This window comes from Pelecanus crispus, chromosome Z (genome assembly GCF_030463565.1).
Source record: "Pelecanus crispus isolate bPelCri1 chromosome Z, bPelCri1.pri, whole genome shotgun sequence".
NCBI classification, from domain to species: Eukaryota; Metazoa; Chordata; class Aves; order Pelecaniformes; family Pelecanidae; genus Pelecanus; species Pelecanus crispus.
In genome coordinates, this window is record NC_134676.1 from 31,392,683 (window position 1) to 31,412,388 (window position 19,706).

The 19,706-nt window shown below is 38.1% G+C and overlaps 1 protein-coding gene across 1 annotated transcript in view; it reads right to left on the bottom strand.

Moving 5' to 3' along the window:
- The window catches only part of LOC104024735 (histone-arginine methyltransferase CARM1), a 77,727-nt gene that overhangs the window by 15,314 nt on the left and 42,707 nt on the right, over positions 1-19,706 (bottom strand). The window contains 2 exon segments of the mRNA XM_075726441.1: positions 1,878-2,055; positions 12,131-12,241. Coding sequence (XP_075582556.1) covers positions 1,878-2,055; positions 12,131-12,241 — 289 coding nt within the window.

Sequence of the window (19,706 nt, forward strand, 5' to 3'; positions counted from 1 at the left end):
TTGCATTAAAGCTCAGACTTGATCTTCAATTAAACTGCTGGGTATGATTTTGGTCAAATTCGGCAGAACTGCTGTTAATGAATGAAGTAGTTATATGCACTTCACTCTTAAGACTTTTATCCAGGTAAGTCATAGCACTTCAGAGTAAATATTGAAAATTTTACAAACACAAAAATGTATATTACACCTTTCTTCTTTTTAACAGATGTTCAAGTTGAAAAACAATTTTATTTGCATGAAGTGGCACATCAGTGGCAGAGCAGGGAATGAAATCCTGATCTACTAGTTTGCAAGAACGCATTTTCATTAGGATCCTAATGGTTTGGGAAACCAGATGAATTACTTTCCATTATTTTCTGTGGAGAGTGCACCAGACTGCCTAGCAGCTTAAATGAAGGCCCTTGTATTCTATTGTGCATGTGTCAATGCAAGCAGGAAACAAAGCCTGGCAATTCTGAATTACACTTGAGCATAATTCTTCACCTTTTTTTAATCTGGTATAAAACACAATGCACAGTTGAAGGGCAGGACAGGCAAAGGAGGGGAGGGAAAAGGAAACAACTTTCCTTTTGTAAATACATCATGTAGGAAGAGTCCACAGGAATTTAAATAAAGAACAACACCCACTCACAAAATAGACATGCTTTTTAAAACTGGCTGTGGGGAGAATATTAACAAGTTTGCAGAGAATTTGGGACAGAAAGTTTCCAAACCTAATTGGTACAAAATATTAGCAACTTACTAAAATGTCACAATTTCAGCTCACTTCTTAAACAATCATTAAGTTTAATAATCACCACATAAGGTGATTCATTCCCACTGTACAAGTGAGCAATCAGAAAGCTAGGCACGTATCTTTAAAAGCATTCACTCATTTAAAACTGAAAATGAGCTGCCTACTGATCAATTTTCAGAAGCCCTCCTCTGAAACTGGGCCCCTAAGAATCTAGGCAGGAGACTTAAGATCAGTGGCTGACTTGAAAAATACTATCCAAATGTGTTTTGCAAGTTTGAAACAACTCAACAGCAAAGTTATTAGCTCCCTGCACTGAGGCACAGATTCAGCCCATGCTTCAAAAACTTTGATGCTGCAGTAATTTTACTTGAGACGGGTGTCTTTTAAAGAAATCTTTTAAAGAGAGACTTCATAGTTCATTTCAGCAGTTCATGTAGCAAGATTTATCATTCAGCAATTGGGTGCTCAGATTTGCTTCTCATAAAAATTCCCACGAGGCCCTGGAACTTACAGATTCCCTTCAAAACTTCTCCAAACACAGGAGGGGTGAAATACAGAGTACAGAAATACTCTGAAATACAGAGCACTGAATGCTGTGAATCTCTCACATGTCACTCAAAAGGCAACACCTAAGTATTAGAATAAGGTATTTGGGAGAAGCCCAATGAAAGGATGTCAAAACAATTTGAACTTCACAGTTTTCCTAATGACAATATATTAGAGTTCTTCTACAAAAAAAAAGCTCATCCTATTTGACTGTTCTGCTCTCATTCACATTCCACTGTCTGGTAGTTGAGGCTAGGGTGCCATCATCTGTTGTGATATGTTGCAACAGAGATGCAATCATAGTGATACAGCAGCAGGCTAAGATTAAAACACAAGCAGAACTCAACAGTGCAACAGCAGCATACTCAAAAGCTATTTTCACTGTGAAACAGCAAGGAGTCACAGCATAGTACAACAGCAATGGTGGTTGCATCATTATATTAATTCCCCTGGGCCCCCTAGATATTAGTGGTAGAGCTAGAACGAGGGTATTAAACCAGACAATCCTGGACTACCAATTCAAGTCTTTTTCTTCTTTCAGAAGCCTTTTATCTTCCTTTCTCTATGCAGGGGGTAGCTGTGGTGACACACTCACCATTTGACTTCAACCATTTTTTGGAATGGAGGTAACTTTCCAACATCCTTTCATTGAACAGCATATAACCCATCGGTTCAGAAATTACCACATCAACACTCTCAGGCAGGGAGATCTCCTCAATTTTTCCAGACAGAACTGTGATCTTGTCAGAAAGGTTGTTGCTTCCCACCAACAGCTGGAGGAAAAACAAAAGTACACAGAAGGTGTTAACTACTTTGATCAGCAGAATTTATATCAGAGATCTTTAATTAGCATTAAACCCCCTATAGTGTAAACCAACTACCTCAGTCTGTAAATCAGAATGAAATAGAGATGTAACATATTTTTCCTTGCTACTCCAAAATTTCTAAAGACTGGGGCTCACTGGAACAAATTCAAAGAAATACATTGTGTGGAATCAGCAAGTGACAGTACAAGTACTGTTGTCCTGTAAGACATAATTTGTCCTGTAATCAATATCTACAAGAATAAATATCTACCAGGAGAAGGTGGATATTTAATTCATTACAGAAGATTGCAAAGAAAGGGTCTTCATAATTCTCCAAATTTTTAAAAATACTGTTCTTGAGTTACACAGTCATAAAAGGATGAAGTGCTGAAAAGTTTGCGGTGAGTAATTTCTAGGCATAAATGGAGCATAACACTATATACACATAAACACATTCAAATGGGCAGTACTTAGAGCCAGGGTACTGGAGATTTATCTACTTCTCTGTGTACAGTGAACCTCAGATCAGAATGTTTAATGAACAGAAGAAATAGACCTAAAATTTTGTGTTTGATACAGCAAGTTATTAAGGAAAAGAACAACCTTTTCAAAGCCTCTATATATCTATACATAGAAGCATATCCTATTTAGTGGTACTATACTCATACATACAGGGAAGTATCTAAATCTTATGTTTAATAATGAGTAGAATCTGGCTTCTTCTGGCACAAACTTATAAAGAAGGAATTATTTCACACTAATCTGAGGTGTCTGCTGGGAGGTTCTATAAAATGAAGCATCCTTTCCAACAGCACAGTAGGAGATTTGTATTGATGTCCAGAGATAGCAGGAAAAACAAGTATACGCAATACAATAAGTAATAGAAAACACTCCCTTACAGATGTACTTGCACTGGTATAATTGTAATGTCAATAGAAGTACATAATTACTTCAGCAAACCTTTTCTAATACAGACTGGGCCTTAGGTAACGGTTGTGAAACTTATGACTCATTCCAACTAGAGAAAGAGAGACTAAGGTTGTTATTAGCTAATTCACTGAAATGTGAATATGCTAAAGCAGTTAGTAAAAATCCCAACCCAGAACAACTGAAAGAACAGACCAGAATACTTCATAAAGTCCTAATAATTTTATGAGTTCTATATCAAATTTTTGAATTATTTAGCTCCCTTCAAATGAAGGGAAATGCCAGCTATTAAACACCTTCTCAACACTCTCCAGTGGAATTATAGCACCTTCTTTGCTTATAGCTTACCTAATAAATATAACACCTGTGTGAAGGATTTGCATTAAAGCTTGGATGAGTGATACAATTAATGATTTTCAGCCATAACCTGCCAATATAAACTACATGCTAATATGATAATAAAACTCCTAAACAAAACAAAAGTCATTGTACGGTAACATACTATCAATTAGTTAAATAACAATGCTGCTTCTTTTACTGACAAGTGTTTGTATCCATTTCTAAGAACAGGTTGACAGATTTTGTTTTAAAAGTTCTTTAGAGCAGAGGCTACATGATGTGATTTCATTTTGGAAATGAAATTACCATTTTGCTCACAGGTGAATTTTGAATCTAAAAATAACTAACTGTCAAATAACAGCTCAGCAGCAGCATGTATGTAAAAAGCAAGAAGCCTAAATCATTTCAGACCCTCACAGACTGCGACAGATAACTCACATAGTTGGCTAGAGGGCAGCAGAATATTACAGTGTCTCTATCAAATGCAGTGGAGATGCTTATACTATGAAAATTTTTACTTTTACTGGAAATAGTAGCATGGAGACAAATAGAAAAAGTTTTTCATTGCTATTCCATATTATTATTATTACTCAACTTTTAAAAAATCATCAATGTTTATTTGCTTTCCTACCTTTAGATACAGAGAAAACAAAACAAAACAAAACAAAAAAATATCAGAGAAACACTGTTAGTACTAGTCCTCTCCTTTAAAGTATAGCTATGACTTAGGAAAGCTAAAGTTCGCTGTGCTTTTTGCCTTCTGAAGCTTAACACAGATAGAAACTGCATTTTTAAAAGAAATTTAGCTGATGTCAGGTTTTGGCCACAGAGTCTCAGGGAACAGAGACCTCTGCTTATTCACACAAGATTCTTCTCAGTGTCCCACCAATATGCTCTGACAGTGGTCTGAAGAACCAAGGCAATTCTGCATCTGCCAAAATCTCAGTCTGTGTACCGACATTGTCAGGAAGCCAATGAATGCCAGCTTAAGCAAGTATTTTTACATGCATATCTGAGACTAGATTAAGATGTTGATGTATTTCAGGGAGAAGACCACTTGTCTTATGGCAGCTATGCTTTTGGTGATTTTTACAGTTGTTTAATTAGAATTAATTAACAGTTCATATCTAGCTGGATTGGTGGCAATGAAAAGCTAGTTTTGATAGTTTTAAACATAAAACCATTTTTTTATTATTTTTTAAACACAAAGATGATTTTTCTGAAACTGAAATTTACCATGCATTTACAAACTCTGATTAGTGGCTCATTATCACATGAACAGAAGCAAAAATCAGTTAATTGACATTTAGTATTGGAGAGCCACAGTCTCCCACAAATTCCATGCATCTCTTTTGTACAAGAGGAATATTTTACAGCAGTAATAGAAATAATTTACAACAGACAGAGAACACAATTGTATTATATCAAATGCACATAAGATACTGTTAACTTCTACTCCCAGGCAATATTGGTCCAAACCGGAGATAGATAGATAGATAGATAGATAGATAAATAAATAAATAAATAAATAAATAAATAACTTCGAGGAGGCTATAAGCTAACAGCTATAAACTAACTCTTTGTCCCAACTACCTCAATCTTGTTTGAACTGACCTTATTTTTGACAGTATTATTAAGTTAATTCACCCTCTGCAGCACTTTCATGAAGTGAGGGTTTTAAACACAGAAAGTTATTTTTGCCATCACCAATACGACTTTGCTGCTCAGGCAGGAATACTGGCCATGCCATTTAAGAGATATGCCTTAAACAAACTATTTCTTCATCTCCTACACTGAGACCCCCATCCCATATCTTCATCTTGACAGCTTGCTGTTGTTACTAATCTAAGTTGAAGCTTCTTTTTAAAATATTAGCAATTTTTGTGACTTTAAAAAAAGATCTTATTGGCAAATGAAGAACAAGCAGCTAAGGGTGATGGCAGTAGAACTTTTTGACTCAGTGCCTTTGGGAATCAATAGCAAGTCTATGGCAAAAGGAGAGTGGGTGTGTTGACAATGTTTTCACCTCCCACACAGTATTTCATAAATTCCTGCAATCACCAAATTATGGTCAGCACAATGTGTTTGAACAAAAGGAGTGAAGTAGTTTCAATATTTTATAGCTTTAATGAAGGGAAAAAAATTCAGGGGAAAAAAAAATCCACCCAGTATCTTATCATTTTGTCAATGGAGTGTGTTGTTTTCAACAGCCATCCTGTCTCATGATTCTCCTGGATTTCAGAAGACTTTGACAGCAGAGCAAGATTACAGTGATGGAGGATAAAATTGATACCTTAAACCAAAACACAAACAGTTAAATTTGTATCTGGTATATGCACTCACTTCAAATGAGTTGCATCAGCCTGCGACCAAATGTGGCCAAGTTGGTGTTCTGCCTATTTTTTCCCTTACATTTTTTCATGCAGCATTCATGAAAATTAAATGTTCAAAAGTCTTTGGTAAAATAGTAAGGGTTTGTCTGACAAAAATCAGATCAAACCTGATGTCTGTAATACATACAGGTAAGCAGAAAATTCTCACATGCATCTCTCCTCATGAGAGGTCCAGTTTTATATCCAGACACAGCAGATATCTTACCCAATGCAACAGAGACACAAAAAGAGGCCCAACTGTTCCATAAGTCTGATAATTGATGCCATGGAACATGCAAAGCTATGAAAAATTCAAGCCTTTTCCATATGATGTCCCCCAGAAATATCATGAAACACTATAAAATATCATAAAGTGTTTTACATTTTGACACCAGAACCCATCCCTAATAAAGTCAAGAGTCCGTTTTCTCTGGAGACCAAACAAAACTCTGCATAATTCCTCACAGAACAAAAACAAAACTCTGAAAACACAAAATTTGACTCCCAAAGGACTCCCAAAGTTGGCAAACAGATTGAAGTATTTCACATAGATTTAAAAGAGAGTCTGTGTACACACTGCTACATGAACCCTGCCAAAACAGTAAACAGCATAACAGCATCCTTAATACTGAAATACAAATAGTAACAATGGCTTTCTATCTAATTGTGCAACTACATACTTTTTAGAGATGCTTAAGAACTATGTGTTTGAAAGTTCTCCTGTAATTAAACTTACTAACATACTGAGCACTGAGGTATGCAGGGAAAACAGAATACTTTCTTCCCACTACACAGAAGACTCAGAGGAGTCACGTAGGTGAAAACATAGATATGTGTTAACAACATGCCTTTGTGCAACTCTTCAAAAAACCCAAACTGAAATACAAAGTTAATTTGACATGCACGTTCTCTGTGCATTTTTCAAAAGTAAACAGCAAGACTGACAGATGGCCCACCCAAGCCTCTGAGCAAAAATGTGACAGAGCCTTTAATTGGCTGTAATCATCAATTGTCATAGATAAGAGTACAGTTATGCAGCTGCAAAAGAAAGTCAAATTAGTAGTCTATCAGGAAGCTTTATACAACTCCACCTGCTCAAATTTTGCACATCATCAGCAGCTGCATTTATCCAAGATTGTAAGTCACTCTTCTGACCTCGCCTAACAGGAGCTCTCAGGAGTCATTACACTTACATCAGAACTTAAAATATAAGGCTTGGTCCACACTTTAGAGTTCATTTGAGCTGCCAAGCCTTTCAAATATAGAGGTAAACTAAGAGTGTATATGACATGTTTATTCTACACTGGTTCCAAAGAATACAAGGAATCATAGAATCATAGAATGGTTTGGGTTGGAAGGGACCTTTAAAGGTCATCTCGTTCAACCCTCCTGCTGTGGGCAGGGATGTCTTCTACCAGATCAGGTTGCTCAAAGCCCCATCAAACTGGACCTTGAACACTTCCAGGAATGGGGCAACCACAGCTTCTCTGGGCAACCTGTTCCAGTGTCTTACCACCCTAATCATAAAAAAGTTCTTCCTTATGTCCAATCTAAACCTACCCTGGTTCAGTTTAAAACCATTGGTCTTTGTCCTATCACTACAGGCCCTGATAAAAATGTCTCCCTCTGTCTTTTTTTAAGCCCTCTTTAAGTATTGAAAAGCTGTAATAAGGTCTTCTCGGAGCCTTCTCTTCTCCAGGCTAAACCACCCCAACTTTCTCAGCCTTTCCTCATAGGACAAGTGTTCCACCCGTCTGATCATTTTTGATCTCTTCTGGGTCTGCTCCAACAGGTCCATCTTGTACTGGGGACTCCAGAGCTGGATGCAGTACTCCAGGTGGGGTCTCACAAGAGCAGAGCAGAGGGGCAGAATCACCTCCCTTGACCTACTGGCCATGCTTTGTTTTATGCAGCTCAGGATAGTTGGCTTTCTGGGCTGCAAGCGCACATTATCCAATTTTTCATCCACCAGTATCCTCAAATCATTCTCCATAGGGCTGCTCTCAATCCATTCATCCCCCAGTCTGTACTGATATCGAGGATTTCCCCAACCCAGGTGCAGGACCTTGCACTTGGCCTTGTTGAACTTCATAAGGTTCTCATGGGCCCACTCCTCAAGCCTGTCAAGGTGTCTCTGGATGGCATCCCTTCCCTCGAGCCTATCAACCGCACCACTCAGCTTGGTGTCATCTGCAAACTTGCTGAGGGTGCACTCATTCCCACTGTCAGGGTCACTGATGAAGACATTAAACAGTATTGGTCCCAGTACAGACCCTTGAGGGACACCACACATTACTGGTTTCCACTTGGACATTGAGCCATTGACTGTAACTCTTTAGACAAGGCCATCCAGCCAATCTGTTATCCATATCTTTCCAACTTTAAGGTAAGAACGTTGCAAGAAAGCTTGCCTTCTGGGCTGGAGAAATCTACTTGTAAAGCCCTGTACTTCCATTATGCTGTTTCTGATGAATTCACCAGATTCTCAGCAGCAAGTGCTGTGGTTTTTTGAAGTGACTACCTAGCATTTACACATCTGTATTCAGCTTAACAGCTGAAATTCACAACCCATCTTCCCTGAGAGAGAAACTGATATGCTCTCAGGTTTTTACAGTTGCCTTTTGCAACGTTTTGTTTTCCTTTTTTTATAGAATCATAGTATGGTTTGGGTTGGAAGGAACCTTTAAAGGTTATCTAGTCCAACCCCCTCCAATGAGCAGGGACATCTTCAAGTAGATCAGGTTGCTAAAACCCCCTCCAACCTGACCTTGAATGGTTCCAGGGATGGGGCACCTACAACCTCTCTGGGAAACCTGTTCCAGTGCTTCACCACCCTCATCATAAAGCATTTCTTCCTTATATCTAGTCTAAATCTGCCCTCCTTTAGTTTTTAGTGTGCATTATCACCATACCATATAAACCCCATGACACAGCATCTGACATAGCAGATGAGACAGCAGAGAACTTACCACATAATTAAATATATTTGAAGTCTTTTAATCTAAGTAACACGAAACACAAACAGGTGCAGTTTATTTGTTTATTGCACAGGAGATAGTAAGGTGCACATAAGTATGACCTAAACACTACCTAGCAAATAACTGCAAACATTATGGTGCTTGAGACAGAATCTTTGCAAGACTGCCCCCAGTGCATGTCAAATGCTTTTCTACATTCCTGTATGTGTCTTGCAGGCAAATTGAGTCCACCCATATATGAGCACCCTCATAGGAGTCATAACACAGTCCACTCAAGGTTAATTGTCTTTCATTAAATTAATCCCCTTGTGTCTGGCTATTGCAATAGATTAAATAGCAGTCTTGCATGTAACAACTCACTATTCATGTCCCATATCATGACAGACAGACAAGCATTTCACCGTAAGTAATTATTTTTATTTTTAATGATCCCATCACTAGCTGACCTCCACAATACAATCACATTTTCCCCATGCATAGTAGCTCGCTTTCTGTTTATCCAAGTGCTCCACATATATGTTTTTTCCAGTCTGTTAATGTTAATGTTTCCCCTCGGTCCTAGATAAGCTACTTAGAATCACATTTCTTGTTTAGACAAAACAATTACCACCACCAGTCACTTTCAGCCTTACTTCTTCTGCTCCCCACCATTTTTTTTGGCAAAGGATTTAGTGCAACAGTGAGATTAGCAGATTGAGATTGCTTTCATCTCATGCACACACCACTGAAGAGCACTGGCTATCATTCACTCTACATGAATTCCTCCATATTACAAACTGTTTTGTTATGCAAGATCTGTCTCAAATTTCTCTACCATGGACTACACATGGCAGGAGCCAGCTGCCAGCAGCTATATATCCAAAACACGGAGTCACAGAACAGAATAAAAAATGGTGCAGAGTCATGGTAAAGGTTCACAGGGTTTTCCTCTCCTCTGCTGAAGTTTTTGAAACAGGAAAAAAAGATAGCAGGTAAGCCTTGGATACACAAATGCCAGGCAGAAACTGTTGTCTGTGTTAGTAAAAAAACAATATCCAATAGGTAGACCAGACTGACATGAAAGTAAACAAAAGGTCACAATAATATCCGGAATTCCTTTGAATGCTATTCTTTTCAGTGTAGGCAAACAGCAAAGTACTGGAGGGAGGAATAAATATTACAGTTCTTGGACTTTAATAATAAGTTGCATTTTAAAATTATATATATTATGAATTAATCTTCTGTTGTCATTTTTATTTTAAATGCAAATAAAACTTGTCTAATGTAAACCTTTATGAGCTTCACTGGAATTATGTCAAACATATAGATAACCATAACAAAGAGGCTCAGGTCTGTCTAGCTTTTCTGAACAGCTTAATGAAGCTGTGGAACAAAACAGAAATCCAAGCATATTGCAAACCAACGAAAAAGCCACCCAACTACTACACAGAACACAGAGACACAGACAGGAGATATTCTCCAGCAAATATGTAAAGTAAAGGAGTGACTAAGCAACAGCCAGTATGGTTCCTAACACAGCAGCTGCTATGAATTTTCCCTTTAACACATTTTTCAGATATCGTACCATTGCACATCTGTACACAGTACACAGCTTTCAACACCGTCAAATAGATATCTGATTTCTGTTAACTGTATTGTAGTGCTAAATTTTTAATATAATTGTTTCAAAATAAACCACCAACCATAAAGAGGAATTTACTGTAAACCCAACAAATCTCCCAGTAAAAAGTATTACAGCATTAATTTGCGCTGTTCAAATATGATTTCCCTTCGGTCAGTAGTTCATTGTATTGGTTTCAAGTGATTTGTATTAAAATAGAAAAAAAAAAGGAACAAGACTCGTTAATGTCATATTCAACATTATTACACATGTCTGAAACAGATGAGAAATATAATAAATCCATACAGAAATGAGAGAAGAAATGGATTGAAAGTAATGCTCTTCTCATAATCCAGATACTTGATAAACCATACTAAAGAAATCCCACTGTGGAATAGTAAGACATGACAAATAGTATACCTAGGGCTAAGCATCTTCATACTGAATAAACTTAAATTCTTAAAACATATTATGTGTTAATAGATCAGCTGATCAGCAATACAGTTCATTAGTGAACAAGTTTTCACAAGAAATTATGACTATAAAAGTCTACTGTATTCTTATGAAAACTGAGTCTCATTTGGGGAAGTAGAAGGAGAGGGAAATGACCAAAAATCCATGAATTATCAAACTGAGACTTTGACATTTTAGCCAGTATTCTCTGGTATCTACAGCTGCTTAAAGTTCTTTACTTCTCTTTATCAATCAAAGGTTCTTTATTCCCCTTTATCAATCATCGTTTTAAGCAGTTTAGCATTTCATCCACCCCACGAGAAAAGCAATTAAATTTCTAAAACCAATGGATTAATACTATTTCTCTACAAATAAGTTGCCAGATATATTACTCACATTCACATTGCCTCAAAAATACACAATATTTGATACACTACAGATGCAGCATGTGCCATTTCACAACTAGTGATTTTGCTTACTTCTGACTGGAGTCAAGTGCAAACCTGTGGTATTCTAGATCAGTAAAGCAAAAAGAAAAATTAACTTCTAGATACTGCAAACCTTCTCTAGGTATGGGATGAAAAATCCTGCGCTTCACCACTTTTCACCCTCTTCCACATTAAAACCATTTTTAAAACTCAGCTAGAGGTGATCAGTGTTGACAAAATTTATAACAATAATGCTCATGCTTCTCCCCACACATTCTGATGTTCACCTAAATAGGCAGAGACTGTGAGAAAAACCATGGGGATTTTTGCTGTTGCTGCTATTTAGGATTAGTACTTCTTACGAAGTGAGCTTCTCCTAAGGCATTTAGTTACCAATACCACTTTGAGTGCTTAAATTTTTTTAAAATCATATTAGAATGCTTAGTATAAATAATGCCTGAAAAATATCTTTTAAAACTAAGTGAATTCCTCAGACATGTCCTTTTTAAACCCTAAGAACACAGTTTTGTAAGAAGGTTGAATGACCTAACTGATTACACTTAGCAGGAAACTAATTCAACTGTCTGATCACATAGATGTCCAAGAGTTTTAGGAAAAAAACACTCAAATGTTTTTGTACAGAACCAATAAAAACAACATCTGGTTTATTTTTTTCTCCCCTCTGAAAGTAAAAAGTTTAATCATAGTTATGACTGTTCACCTTTTTTCACAGAAACAACAATCATATGGTTCATTTATTTGACACATTAGAACATTTAGAACACCAAAAATTACCTTCCAAAAGTGTTCCTTGTTAGAGATCTGACTTCTTAGAAAAATCACACTGATGCCTTCAGCATTAGCCTTTTCGAGGCACAGTTCTAGGTCTCTTAACATTTTCACTCTACACCATTCTAAAACTTGGCTCAGGTGAAAAACACTTACCTCCGCATATTTTGCCATTGAACTGGCTTCAACTGCATAGACTTTTCTGGCTCCAGCCTGCACTGCAAAAAATGAAAGGATTCCTGATCCACAGCCAACATCTAGGACCACCTTGAAAACAAAAGGCAGACCAAAAGAAACAAAATAATAAAAAAGTCACTTCCTGACACCTCTTCTAAGTAACTAAATTTTCATAGCGGTACCTTGCATTTAGTAAGCCTGGCATTATGCAAAAATATTACTAATTTCACTTGAAAAAGTGAAAAGACTTGTTAAAGAAGAGTTTTAATGCCCTTAATCTTTATTTTAGCAGCAACAGCATATTTTTAAAAGACTGTGGATTATTTTCATGTGTAAATACATGGTTATGGTTTGGAGGAAATAGATTTTTGTAACAAAGTTTCTTTAGGAGAAAAATTTGAAAAACAATAGTAGTCTGAATACACTGGGAAGGGAGGGAATGACAATAATAATTCTTTGAAGTACTACAGAATCATGTCTTTCTGAATGAAAAATCACTCTGTGATGTGGAAGTATCTTGGATAAAACCAAACTGAGTATCTGTGTTCAAATATTGGCTCTGCTTGCTGACGTTAGTATTAGACCTTTAATTGCACTGCTTGATGTGGTGTGTCCCAAAGGCCCTCAGTTAAACATAAATCTCAAAGCCTCATTTTCTCCATTGGTCAGGTGGCTCACTTGTTGCAAGACAAAAAATGTTGACTGAAATGTTTCAAAGGATCAAAATTTTTATTTCAATATATAGTGCAATGCAAAGCCAGCAACTGCTGCAGCGGTCCAGATGAGCCTCTAGTTCCTAGCTTCATTCTGTTGTACAGGTCACTCAACAATGCTGCACAGGCGTAAGTACACAGAAAGAGAGACTAACTGCTGGAGAAATGTTTAAGATGATGTGACTGATGTAATCCTTGATGCAAAGCTTACTTTTATACTGCCCAACAGAATTAGGGTAATACCAGCACCTTGCTTCCCCAAAATTTTAATACCAGCTTTGAGAAAAATCTCACAAAACAGCTCACCATTCGGGTTCCTCCTATGGGTTTGTGCTTGACTGAAAACACGGAGCAACAGTTTTCCCATCCATGTGGCTGAAATTCTCATTAAACTTTGATTCAAGATATGAAATTCACAAGCCCGTTTGGTGATTTAAGCCACATGGAACTGGAACCTCCTAAGATTTCAAAGCACTTCAACCACAAAACTGACCTACAGCCCGGATCCAATCTCAAGAGTCAAGAGCAGAGAAGCTTAAATACAATACAGATTCAGAGTAATACTGCAGCTTAGTATACCACCAGCTACCCCTGTTCTTTATTGCTTCTCTGCCCCGACTTCCCATATGATGCACATTGCTTACCAGCCTTTAAAAACACAAAGAAAAAATGTTGTGTATTCAAACAGAATACTTTTGACAGAAAAATAATCTCTTAGAATGAAGGGCACATTCCACTCTCCAAAAGTTACTCTACATGACATTTAGATTATGTACTAAAGAATGCAGTCTAACACACACAGCCTGAATCTATTGTAGGTAATATGAATCTGTGTTACAGAAGTACTCCACTGCAAAATAAATTAACATTGCTTCTGATACTGCACATAGTCTCAAGTTCGGCATAGAAGCCAGAACCTTGCCTTTAATAATTTTCTTTCCTAGTGAAAGATTTTATTAAGCTCATTTTTTTGTATCACAGATGAAAAGCTGTTACAGATTGTTTTGTTTCTATGCTTTCACAGGTGTTAGAATATGCTCCTATGCCCAGAAGAACCATCTCTTCAGAACAGCGAATGACAGAAAGTATTGGTTACGTAAGCAGGGAAGGAGGCAGTGACCAGTCAAGGCCAATTTCATTGAACCATAGGTCTGACAGAAGGTTTGATAGGCTATTTCTCAACACCCAGTGGGAACCACATACACAATAATGCTTTCTCTCTGCATATGTGGAAAGTATAAAGAAGAGTCAACTGCTCAAGTTGACCATAAAAAATCCAATGGAGAAGTATGGCTTTTTGCACCAGACCTAATTCTGATGCAATTTCTTACACTATGTATTGGAGCATTTTTTTTCCTGGATGATTTTCTAAGCCTAACTCTAGTCTGGTTTTCTTCTAGCTTAATCCAGTTCATTTTCATCCAAAATTAATCCAGCTTGCTTATTCTGAGACCAGTCCAGAATGTGAACTGAAGCACCCTGAGTGGCCACGATAGAAATTAACTTCAGAAGCTCACTCCTGACCCACATTAAGACCCTAATGAAGACACAAATGAGAGCAGCAAACTCAGGCAGCTGATGCAGAGGTAGCATTTGTCCCGTAATTAGTGAAGCAAGGGGAAAAGGGGCTCAGAAATCATGTGACACAGTGTGGGAATTGCTGGAGGCTGCATAACAAGGCATAGGCATGGCCTGTAGGGCCTGCTAAGACCAACAGCTCTTGGCACACCAGAGACCTTGATCCAGGACAGAACTTGTAGGGGAGGATGTTGCTGTGTGGGTGCTGGGCTGCATGAAATGGCTGATGGCTCTCCCTGAGGCTGGGAGCAGTGGTGACCTGTAGGGGAGGTGGAGTCTTGCTGGGGAGAGCCATCAGGTGTGAAGCAATGGGTGGAGAGGAGCCAACTGTGAACCATCAGGGAGGCTGAACAGGAGAGAGTTGGGATCTTCACAGACACTTTTTAGAGTCAAAAGCCCTGAGCATCAGCACCTGGCTGTGCAGCTGGTATCACAGAGAGAAATACAGCTTTTATGAGTGTAGTACCTTCTTGAGGAACAGAGTGCTAGGGAGAGACAGGACCTTCTAAAAAAGTGGGGCGAGAGTATCTTTGCTATCAGTTTTCCAACCTAACAAGGAGGACTGAAAAACTAGGTACATGTTGTTGGACGTCACCATAGCCTGAAGAAAAGTGAAGGCATAAAGGGAAGTGTTCAGGAGACAGCACAATGGAGGATCCCCATGCGCCCCTTGTAAAAGCGGCACTACAGGGGAGCCATCTGAGATGCATGTACACAAGCACACATAGTACAGGAAACAAACATGAGGAATCTGAAGTCCATGCACAGAGGCATGGCTTTCATCTCATGGGGATTACAGAGACATGGCAGGATAGCTTGCACTGCTAACGCCATGGTGGGTGGCTACAGCCTGTCAGAAAGGACAGGCTGGGAAGGTCAGGAGGAAGGGTTGTACTCTATGCAAAGAATGACTCAAGTGCATGGAGCTTTGGGAACAGGCAATGAGCTAGCTGAGAGCTTATGGGTAGGGATGAGAAGACACAGAGTAGGGATACAGATATTATTGAGGTAGGCATCTGTTACAGACCACTTGATCAAGAAGGGGATCAATGCCTTCTGGAGGAAGCCTCATGATCATAGGCCCTATTACTTACTGGGAAATTCAACCACCCCAATTTCCTACTGCAAGGGTGGTATGGTGGGGCACAACCAATCCAGGGGATTTCTGGCATGTCTTGATGATTTCCTGATAGTAGAGATCAATAAGCTGAGAAGGGGAGCTGTTCTACTGAATCTGCTGCTAACAAACACTTCCAGCCTCTAGAGAGGGGATGACTGCTAGGAAGCAGCTTTGTAAAACACGAGACATAAGGGCCCTCCTTCTGGACAACAAGTCAGCCCTTGCAGCCAAGAAGGCCAACTGCATACTGGGCTATATTAGAAAGACTTCAACCACCAGAGGTCAGGGAAAGGCCATTTTTGAGATGACATTTGGGGAACTCTGTCCAGTTTTGATCTCCCCAGCACAAGACAGACACAAGTCCCATGGAGGTCCAACAAGATAATTAGGGGGGTGGAGGACATGGCATATGAATAGAGGCTTGAGAGAAATTGGTTTGTCTAGTTCTAATAGGAGGAGGTAGGCTAACTGGAGAGCTTATTGCTGTCTTCATCTGCCTAATAGGAGTTCAGAGAAAACTGAGACAGACTCTTCTTGAAGGAGACACACAGTGATAGAACAAGAGGCAGTGGACACAAATCGTTACACAAGAAATTCCAACAGATGTAGTAAAACGTTTTTACCGTGAGGGTTGTCAGACACTGGAACAGGTTGTCTACAGAGTCTGTAGCATCTCTATCCTTGGTTCCATTCAAAATGTAACTGGACAGACCCTAAGCAACCTGGTCTAATTGGCCCTGCTTTCAGGAGAGGTTTGGACTAGAGATGTCTAGAGGCGCTTTCTGACCTATATTACTTTAATCCAATGAACTTGGAATAGCACACCTTGCTCTCCAAGTGGCATTGCTGTTATTGGTGGCATGTCCTACAGAAAGCTTTGCTCCCTCTAGATAGGAAAAGCATCCTAACAGAGCTGCAAGAGCAGTCATTATGACAAAGTTCTGTGAAATAACAATACATAGTACTAGTATGCTTCCTTCTGAAAAGTGGAATTCTAAAATAAATAATAGACAGATAGTTGGGTGATGATGATACGCATATTGAGAGGAAAGGTGGTAGATTGTATGTGCTTCAGTATTTATTTTCAAATGTGAATGCAGCTACTTCAGCAATTATAAGAAATCAGTCAGGAATAACCCACACCCTACCCTCCTGACACCAGTGCAGTACTGCTCTTGCTTTCACCTACACAGACGAATAGCTTTCTTAATGTGAATTTAATGGGAATTACTCACATGTGCAAATATGCTTGTATGCTTGAGTACTTGCACAATTACAGTCCTGAAAAACACTTTTGAATAAAAGGGGTAGGGGGCAGAGGTCAAACAAGGAAGAGTAACAGGGTGAACACATAAAACTAAAAGCAAAAATGTCATATCTACAATGACATTTAGCATTCAAAATTACTACCTATCTGCAAGATTACATACAGAAAACATAATTTTTTGTAGTATGTGCCTTTGACTGCACAATGTGAATTATTAATTTGTGTGATCCTTCATCCAGGATCATTGGAAATATTCTAATTCTACTTGCTTTGTTTTTAAGTAAACTATTCATAAATAGACCACAAATTAAAAAATTCAAAAGGCTTAGAATATAAGACTTATTTTCAAAAGAAGCAGAAATGTTTACTCAGTTTGAAACAGCATTATACACTGCTACTGTAAAATATAGTTATGAGCCCCTTTTTTAGTATAACTAATTAAACCACTTTGAACTCCCCATTTTGGCTCTATAACAATTCAAACTCTAAGACAAAGTTTTACTAAAAAAATTAGTGAAAGCTCTAAGGCGACTCCTTCTGAGAGTAAATATAAAAGAGTATATGCTGGTAAGAATTACTGTATTAATGTGACAAATCCAGCCTCAGATTCGTTAGATTCTGAATGAGTTCTCCTTATTCTTTTAAGCCTTAGTAGACATAAATGGTCAATCCAAACACTACTCCCAGCTTGTCCTAAAGCAGTTTACCTCTGACAGACAGTGTTTGAATTTATCACCAAGAACCCTCTCAAACGGTCCAGAATTAATTTTGTCCAGCACAACTCAGATAACCTGTTTCACTTTCCCATACAGATATTTTTTCAAAACAAACAAAGCCTCGAGTAAAAAAAAACATGCTTTATCACCAGATATTCCTTCACTATAGGCAAAAACGTTTGTATAATAAATCTCTACAGAATTTAGGGAAGGAAGCAGCCAAGGTAAAGAAATATATTGGGGGGATGCAGAGTAGGTGGGAAACGATAAGACAAACAGCAATTGAATAAAACTTTTTCCAGTAATGGAGGTATTAAAATAACTATGTCCTTCTTGTCTTTTTTATCTCCTCACTGCCATCATTAAATGTTTCTGCCTGCCTTATAGTTTCTGGATGTAGGATAAATATAGTTGCTGTATTTCCAACAGATCAAGTCTCAGCACAATGGGAAAGCATTTTGCCACAATGTAGGCAGTTCAGTTTTTTCAGCTACATTTATTCTGAAAATTGCCATTTCTCAACAGAATCAGCAAGAAGAGAGATAATTTTCTAGGTGGGTGGCCAGCAACACCCAGCCTGTAATAGTCTTACTATTAGGTATGCTGTAGAGAAGCCAAGACACCTCCGACAGTTGGGAAAATAAATAAACCAAGAGCAAAAGCAAGCAAGTTGTACTACTGCACAGCAGCAAGAATTCCTACAGAGGCAAAGAGTATACAAAACCTGAATTCCTTACTGCAGGCACAAAAATGGAATGGGTATGTTACCTACAGAGATAAATCCGCCTTTTGCATTACAACATGGGAGCACTCTATTTGGCAAGAAGCCAATGGCAAATAAAATCTTCTCTCTGCTGTTTCTTTCACCATATATTCAAGTTACTTATTCCAGTACAAAATGTAATCCATTACTGATGCAGTAGCTCCACTTACCCAGCTGGTATCATCCAATAGCACATGCTTTTGGGTTTGATTCTGATGCCCATAGCAAACTGGAGCAGCCCTGTGCACACCACTAGTTTACTAACCTTATTGAATTAAATAGGAGAGGACAATTGTCTCAGGCGTGAAAGAAATTACAGAAGCTGAAACCTATTTGTTTCATTTCTATAAAGGTTTGTTTCATTTCTATGAAAGTAAATACTTAAGTGTAGTTTTTAAAGAAGCACAGTTTACCTAAGTTGTGTGGCAAAGAAAAATTATCAGCTGCATTTGAATTTATTACTAAACTTAATTAACAGTTAAAACATAACAATCTTAAAACAATTCAGATAAATTTCTTACAACTGTCCTCATTTTGGCCATAAATATGCTACACATCTAAAGGGAAATGTTTTGTTTGGTATTTGCCTGTATGTTATTAAAGACTCTTTTCTGTGATGTAGTAAAGCCATTGTGCTGGTGTGAGTTGAAGTCAGAGGCTCCTTTTAAAAGAGAGAACACACAGAAAAATGAGAGAAAGGAAGGGAAAAAGAGAGAAGACAAAAAATGACAACTACGTAAAAAAAAAAAAAACCGACAATTGCAGCTTCATTTTCTCCATTGTTTTTGTTTGCAAAGAGAGCTCACCTGGTCTCAGCTGACATTCTGAGACCTAGAAAACATTCCTGTTAGGCTACTAGGCTGCTGCTTACAAACTGCCTATTTGCTTACAGAAGGTCACATGTAGTCTAATATTTTTTGCTGTTTTTTATTATTTTATTGAGAGGTGAGCAGTGACATAGCAAGATATGCAGATGACACAACATCCAGTGATTAAAGAGCAGAGAGAGCTAGTGAAGCTAGGCCACTGGACACTGCACAGGTAAATTAAATTCAATGCTGAATAATGTAACTTCGTGGAAAATATGAACTGTTCATATACCATCCAAGTTCTAAATGAATCATAATCATCATCATCATCAACAACAACAACAAAGAGCCTAGACACCATTATGAATTCTTTGGTGAAGATCAGTGCTCAATGGACAGATGCAGTCCCAGGAAAAAAAGTCAAGATTTATGAGAAGTACAGTAAAGAATAACTGTGAAGTTAGAATTCTGCAGTATAAATCAATTGTATGGCATTGTTTACACTACCATGCATAACTCCTGCCAATCCTTCTCAAAACAGGTGACGCTGAGCAAGAGGGCAAGAATGATAACAGGGCATGTGCAATTT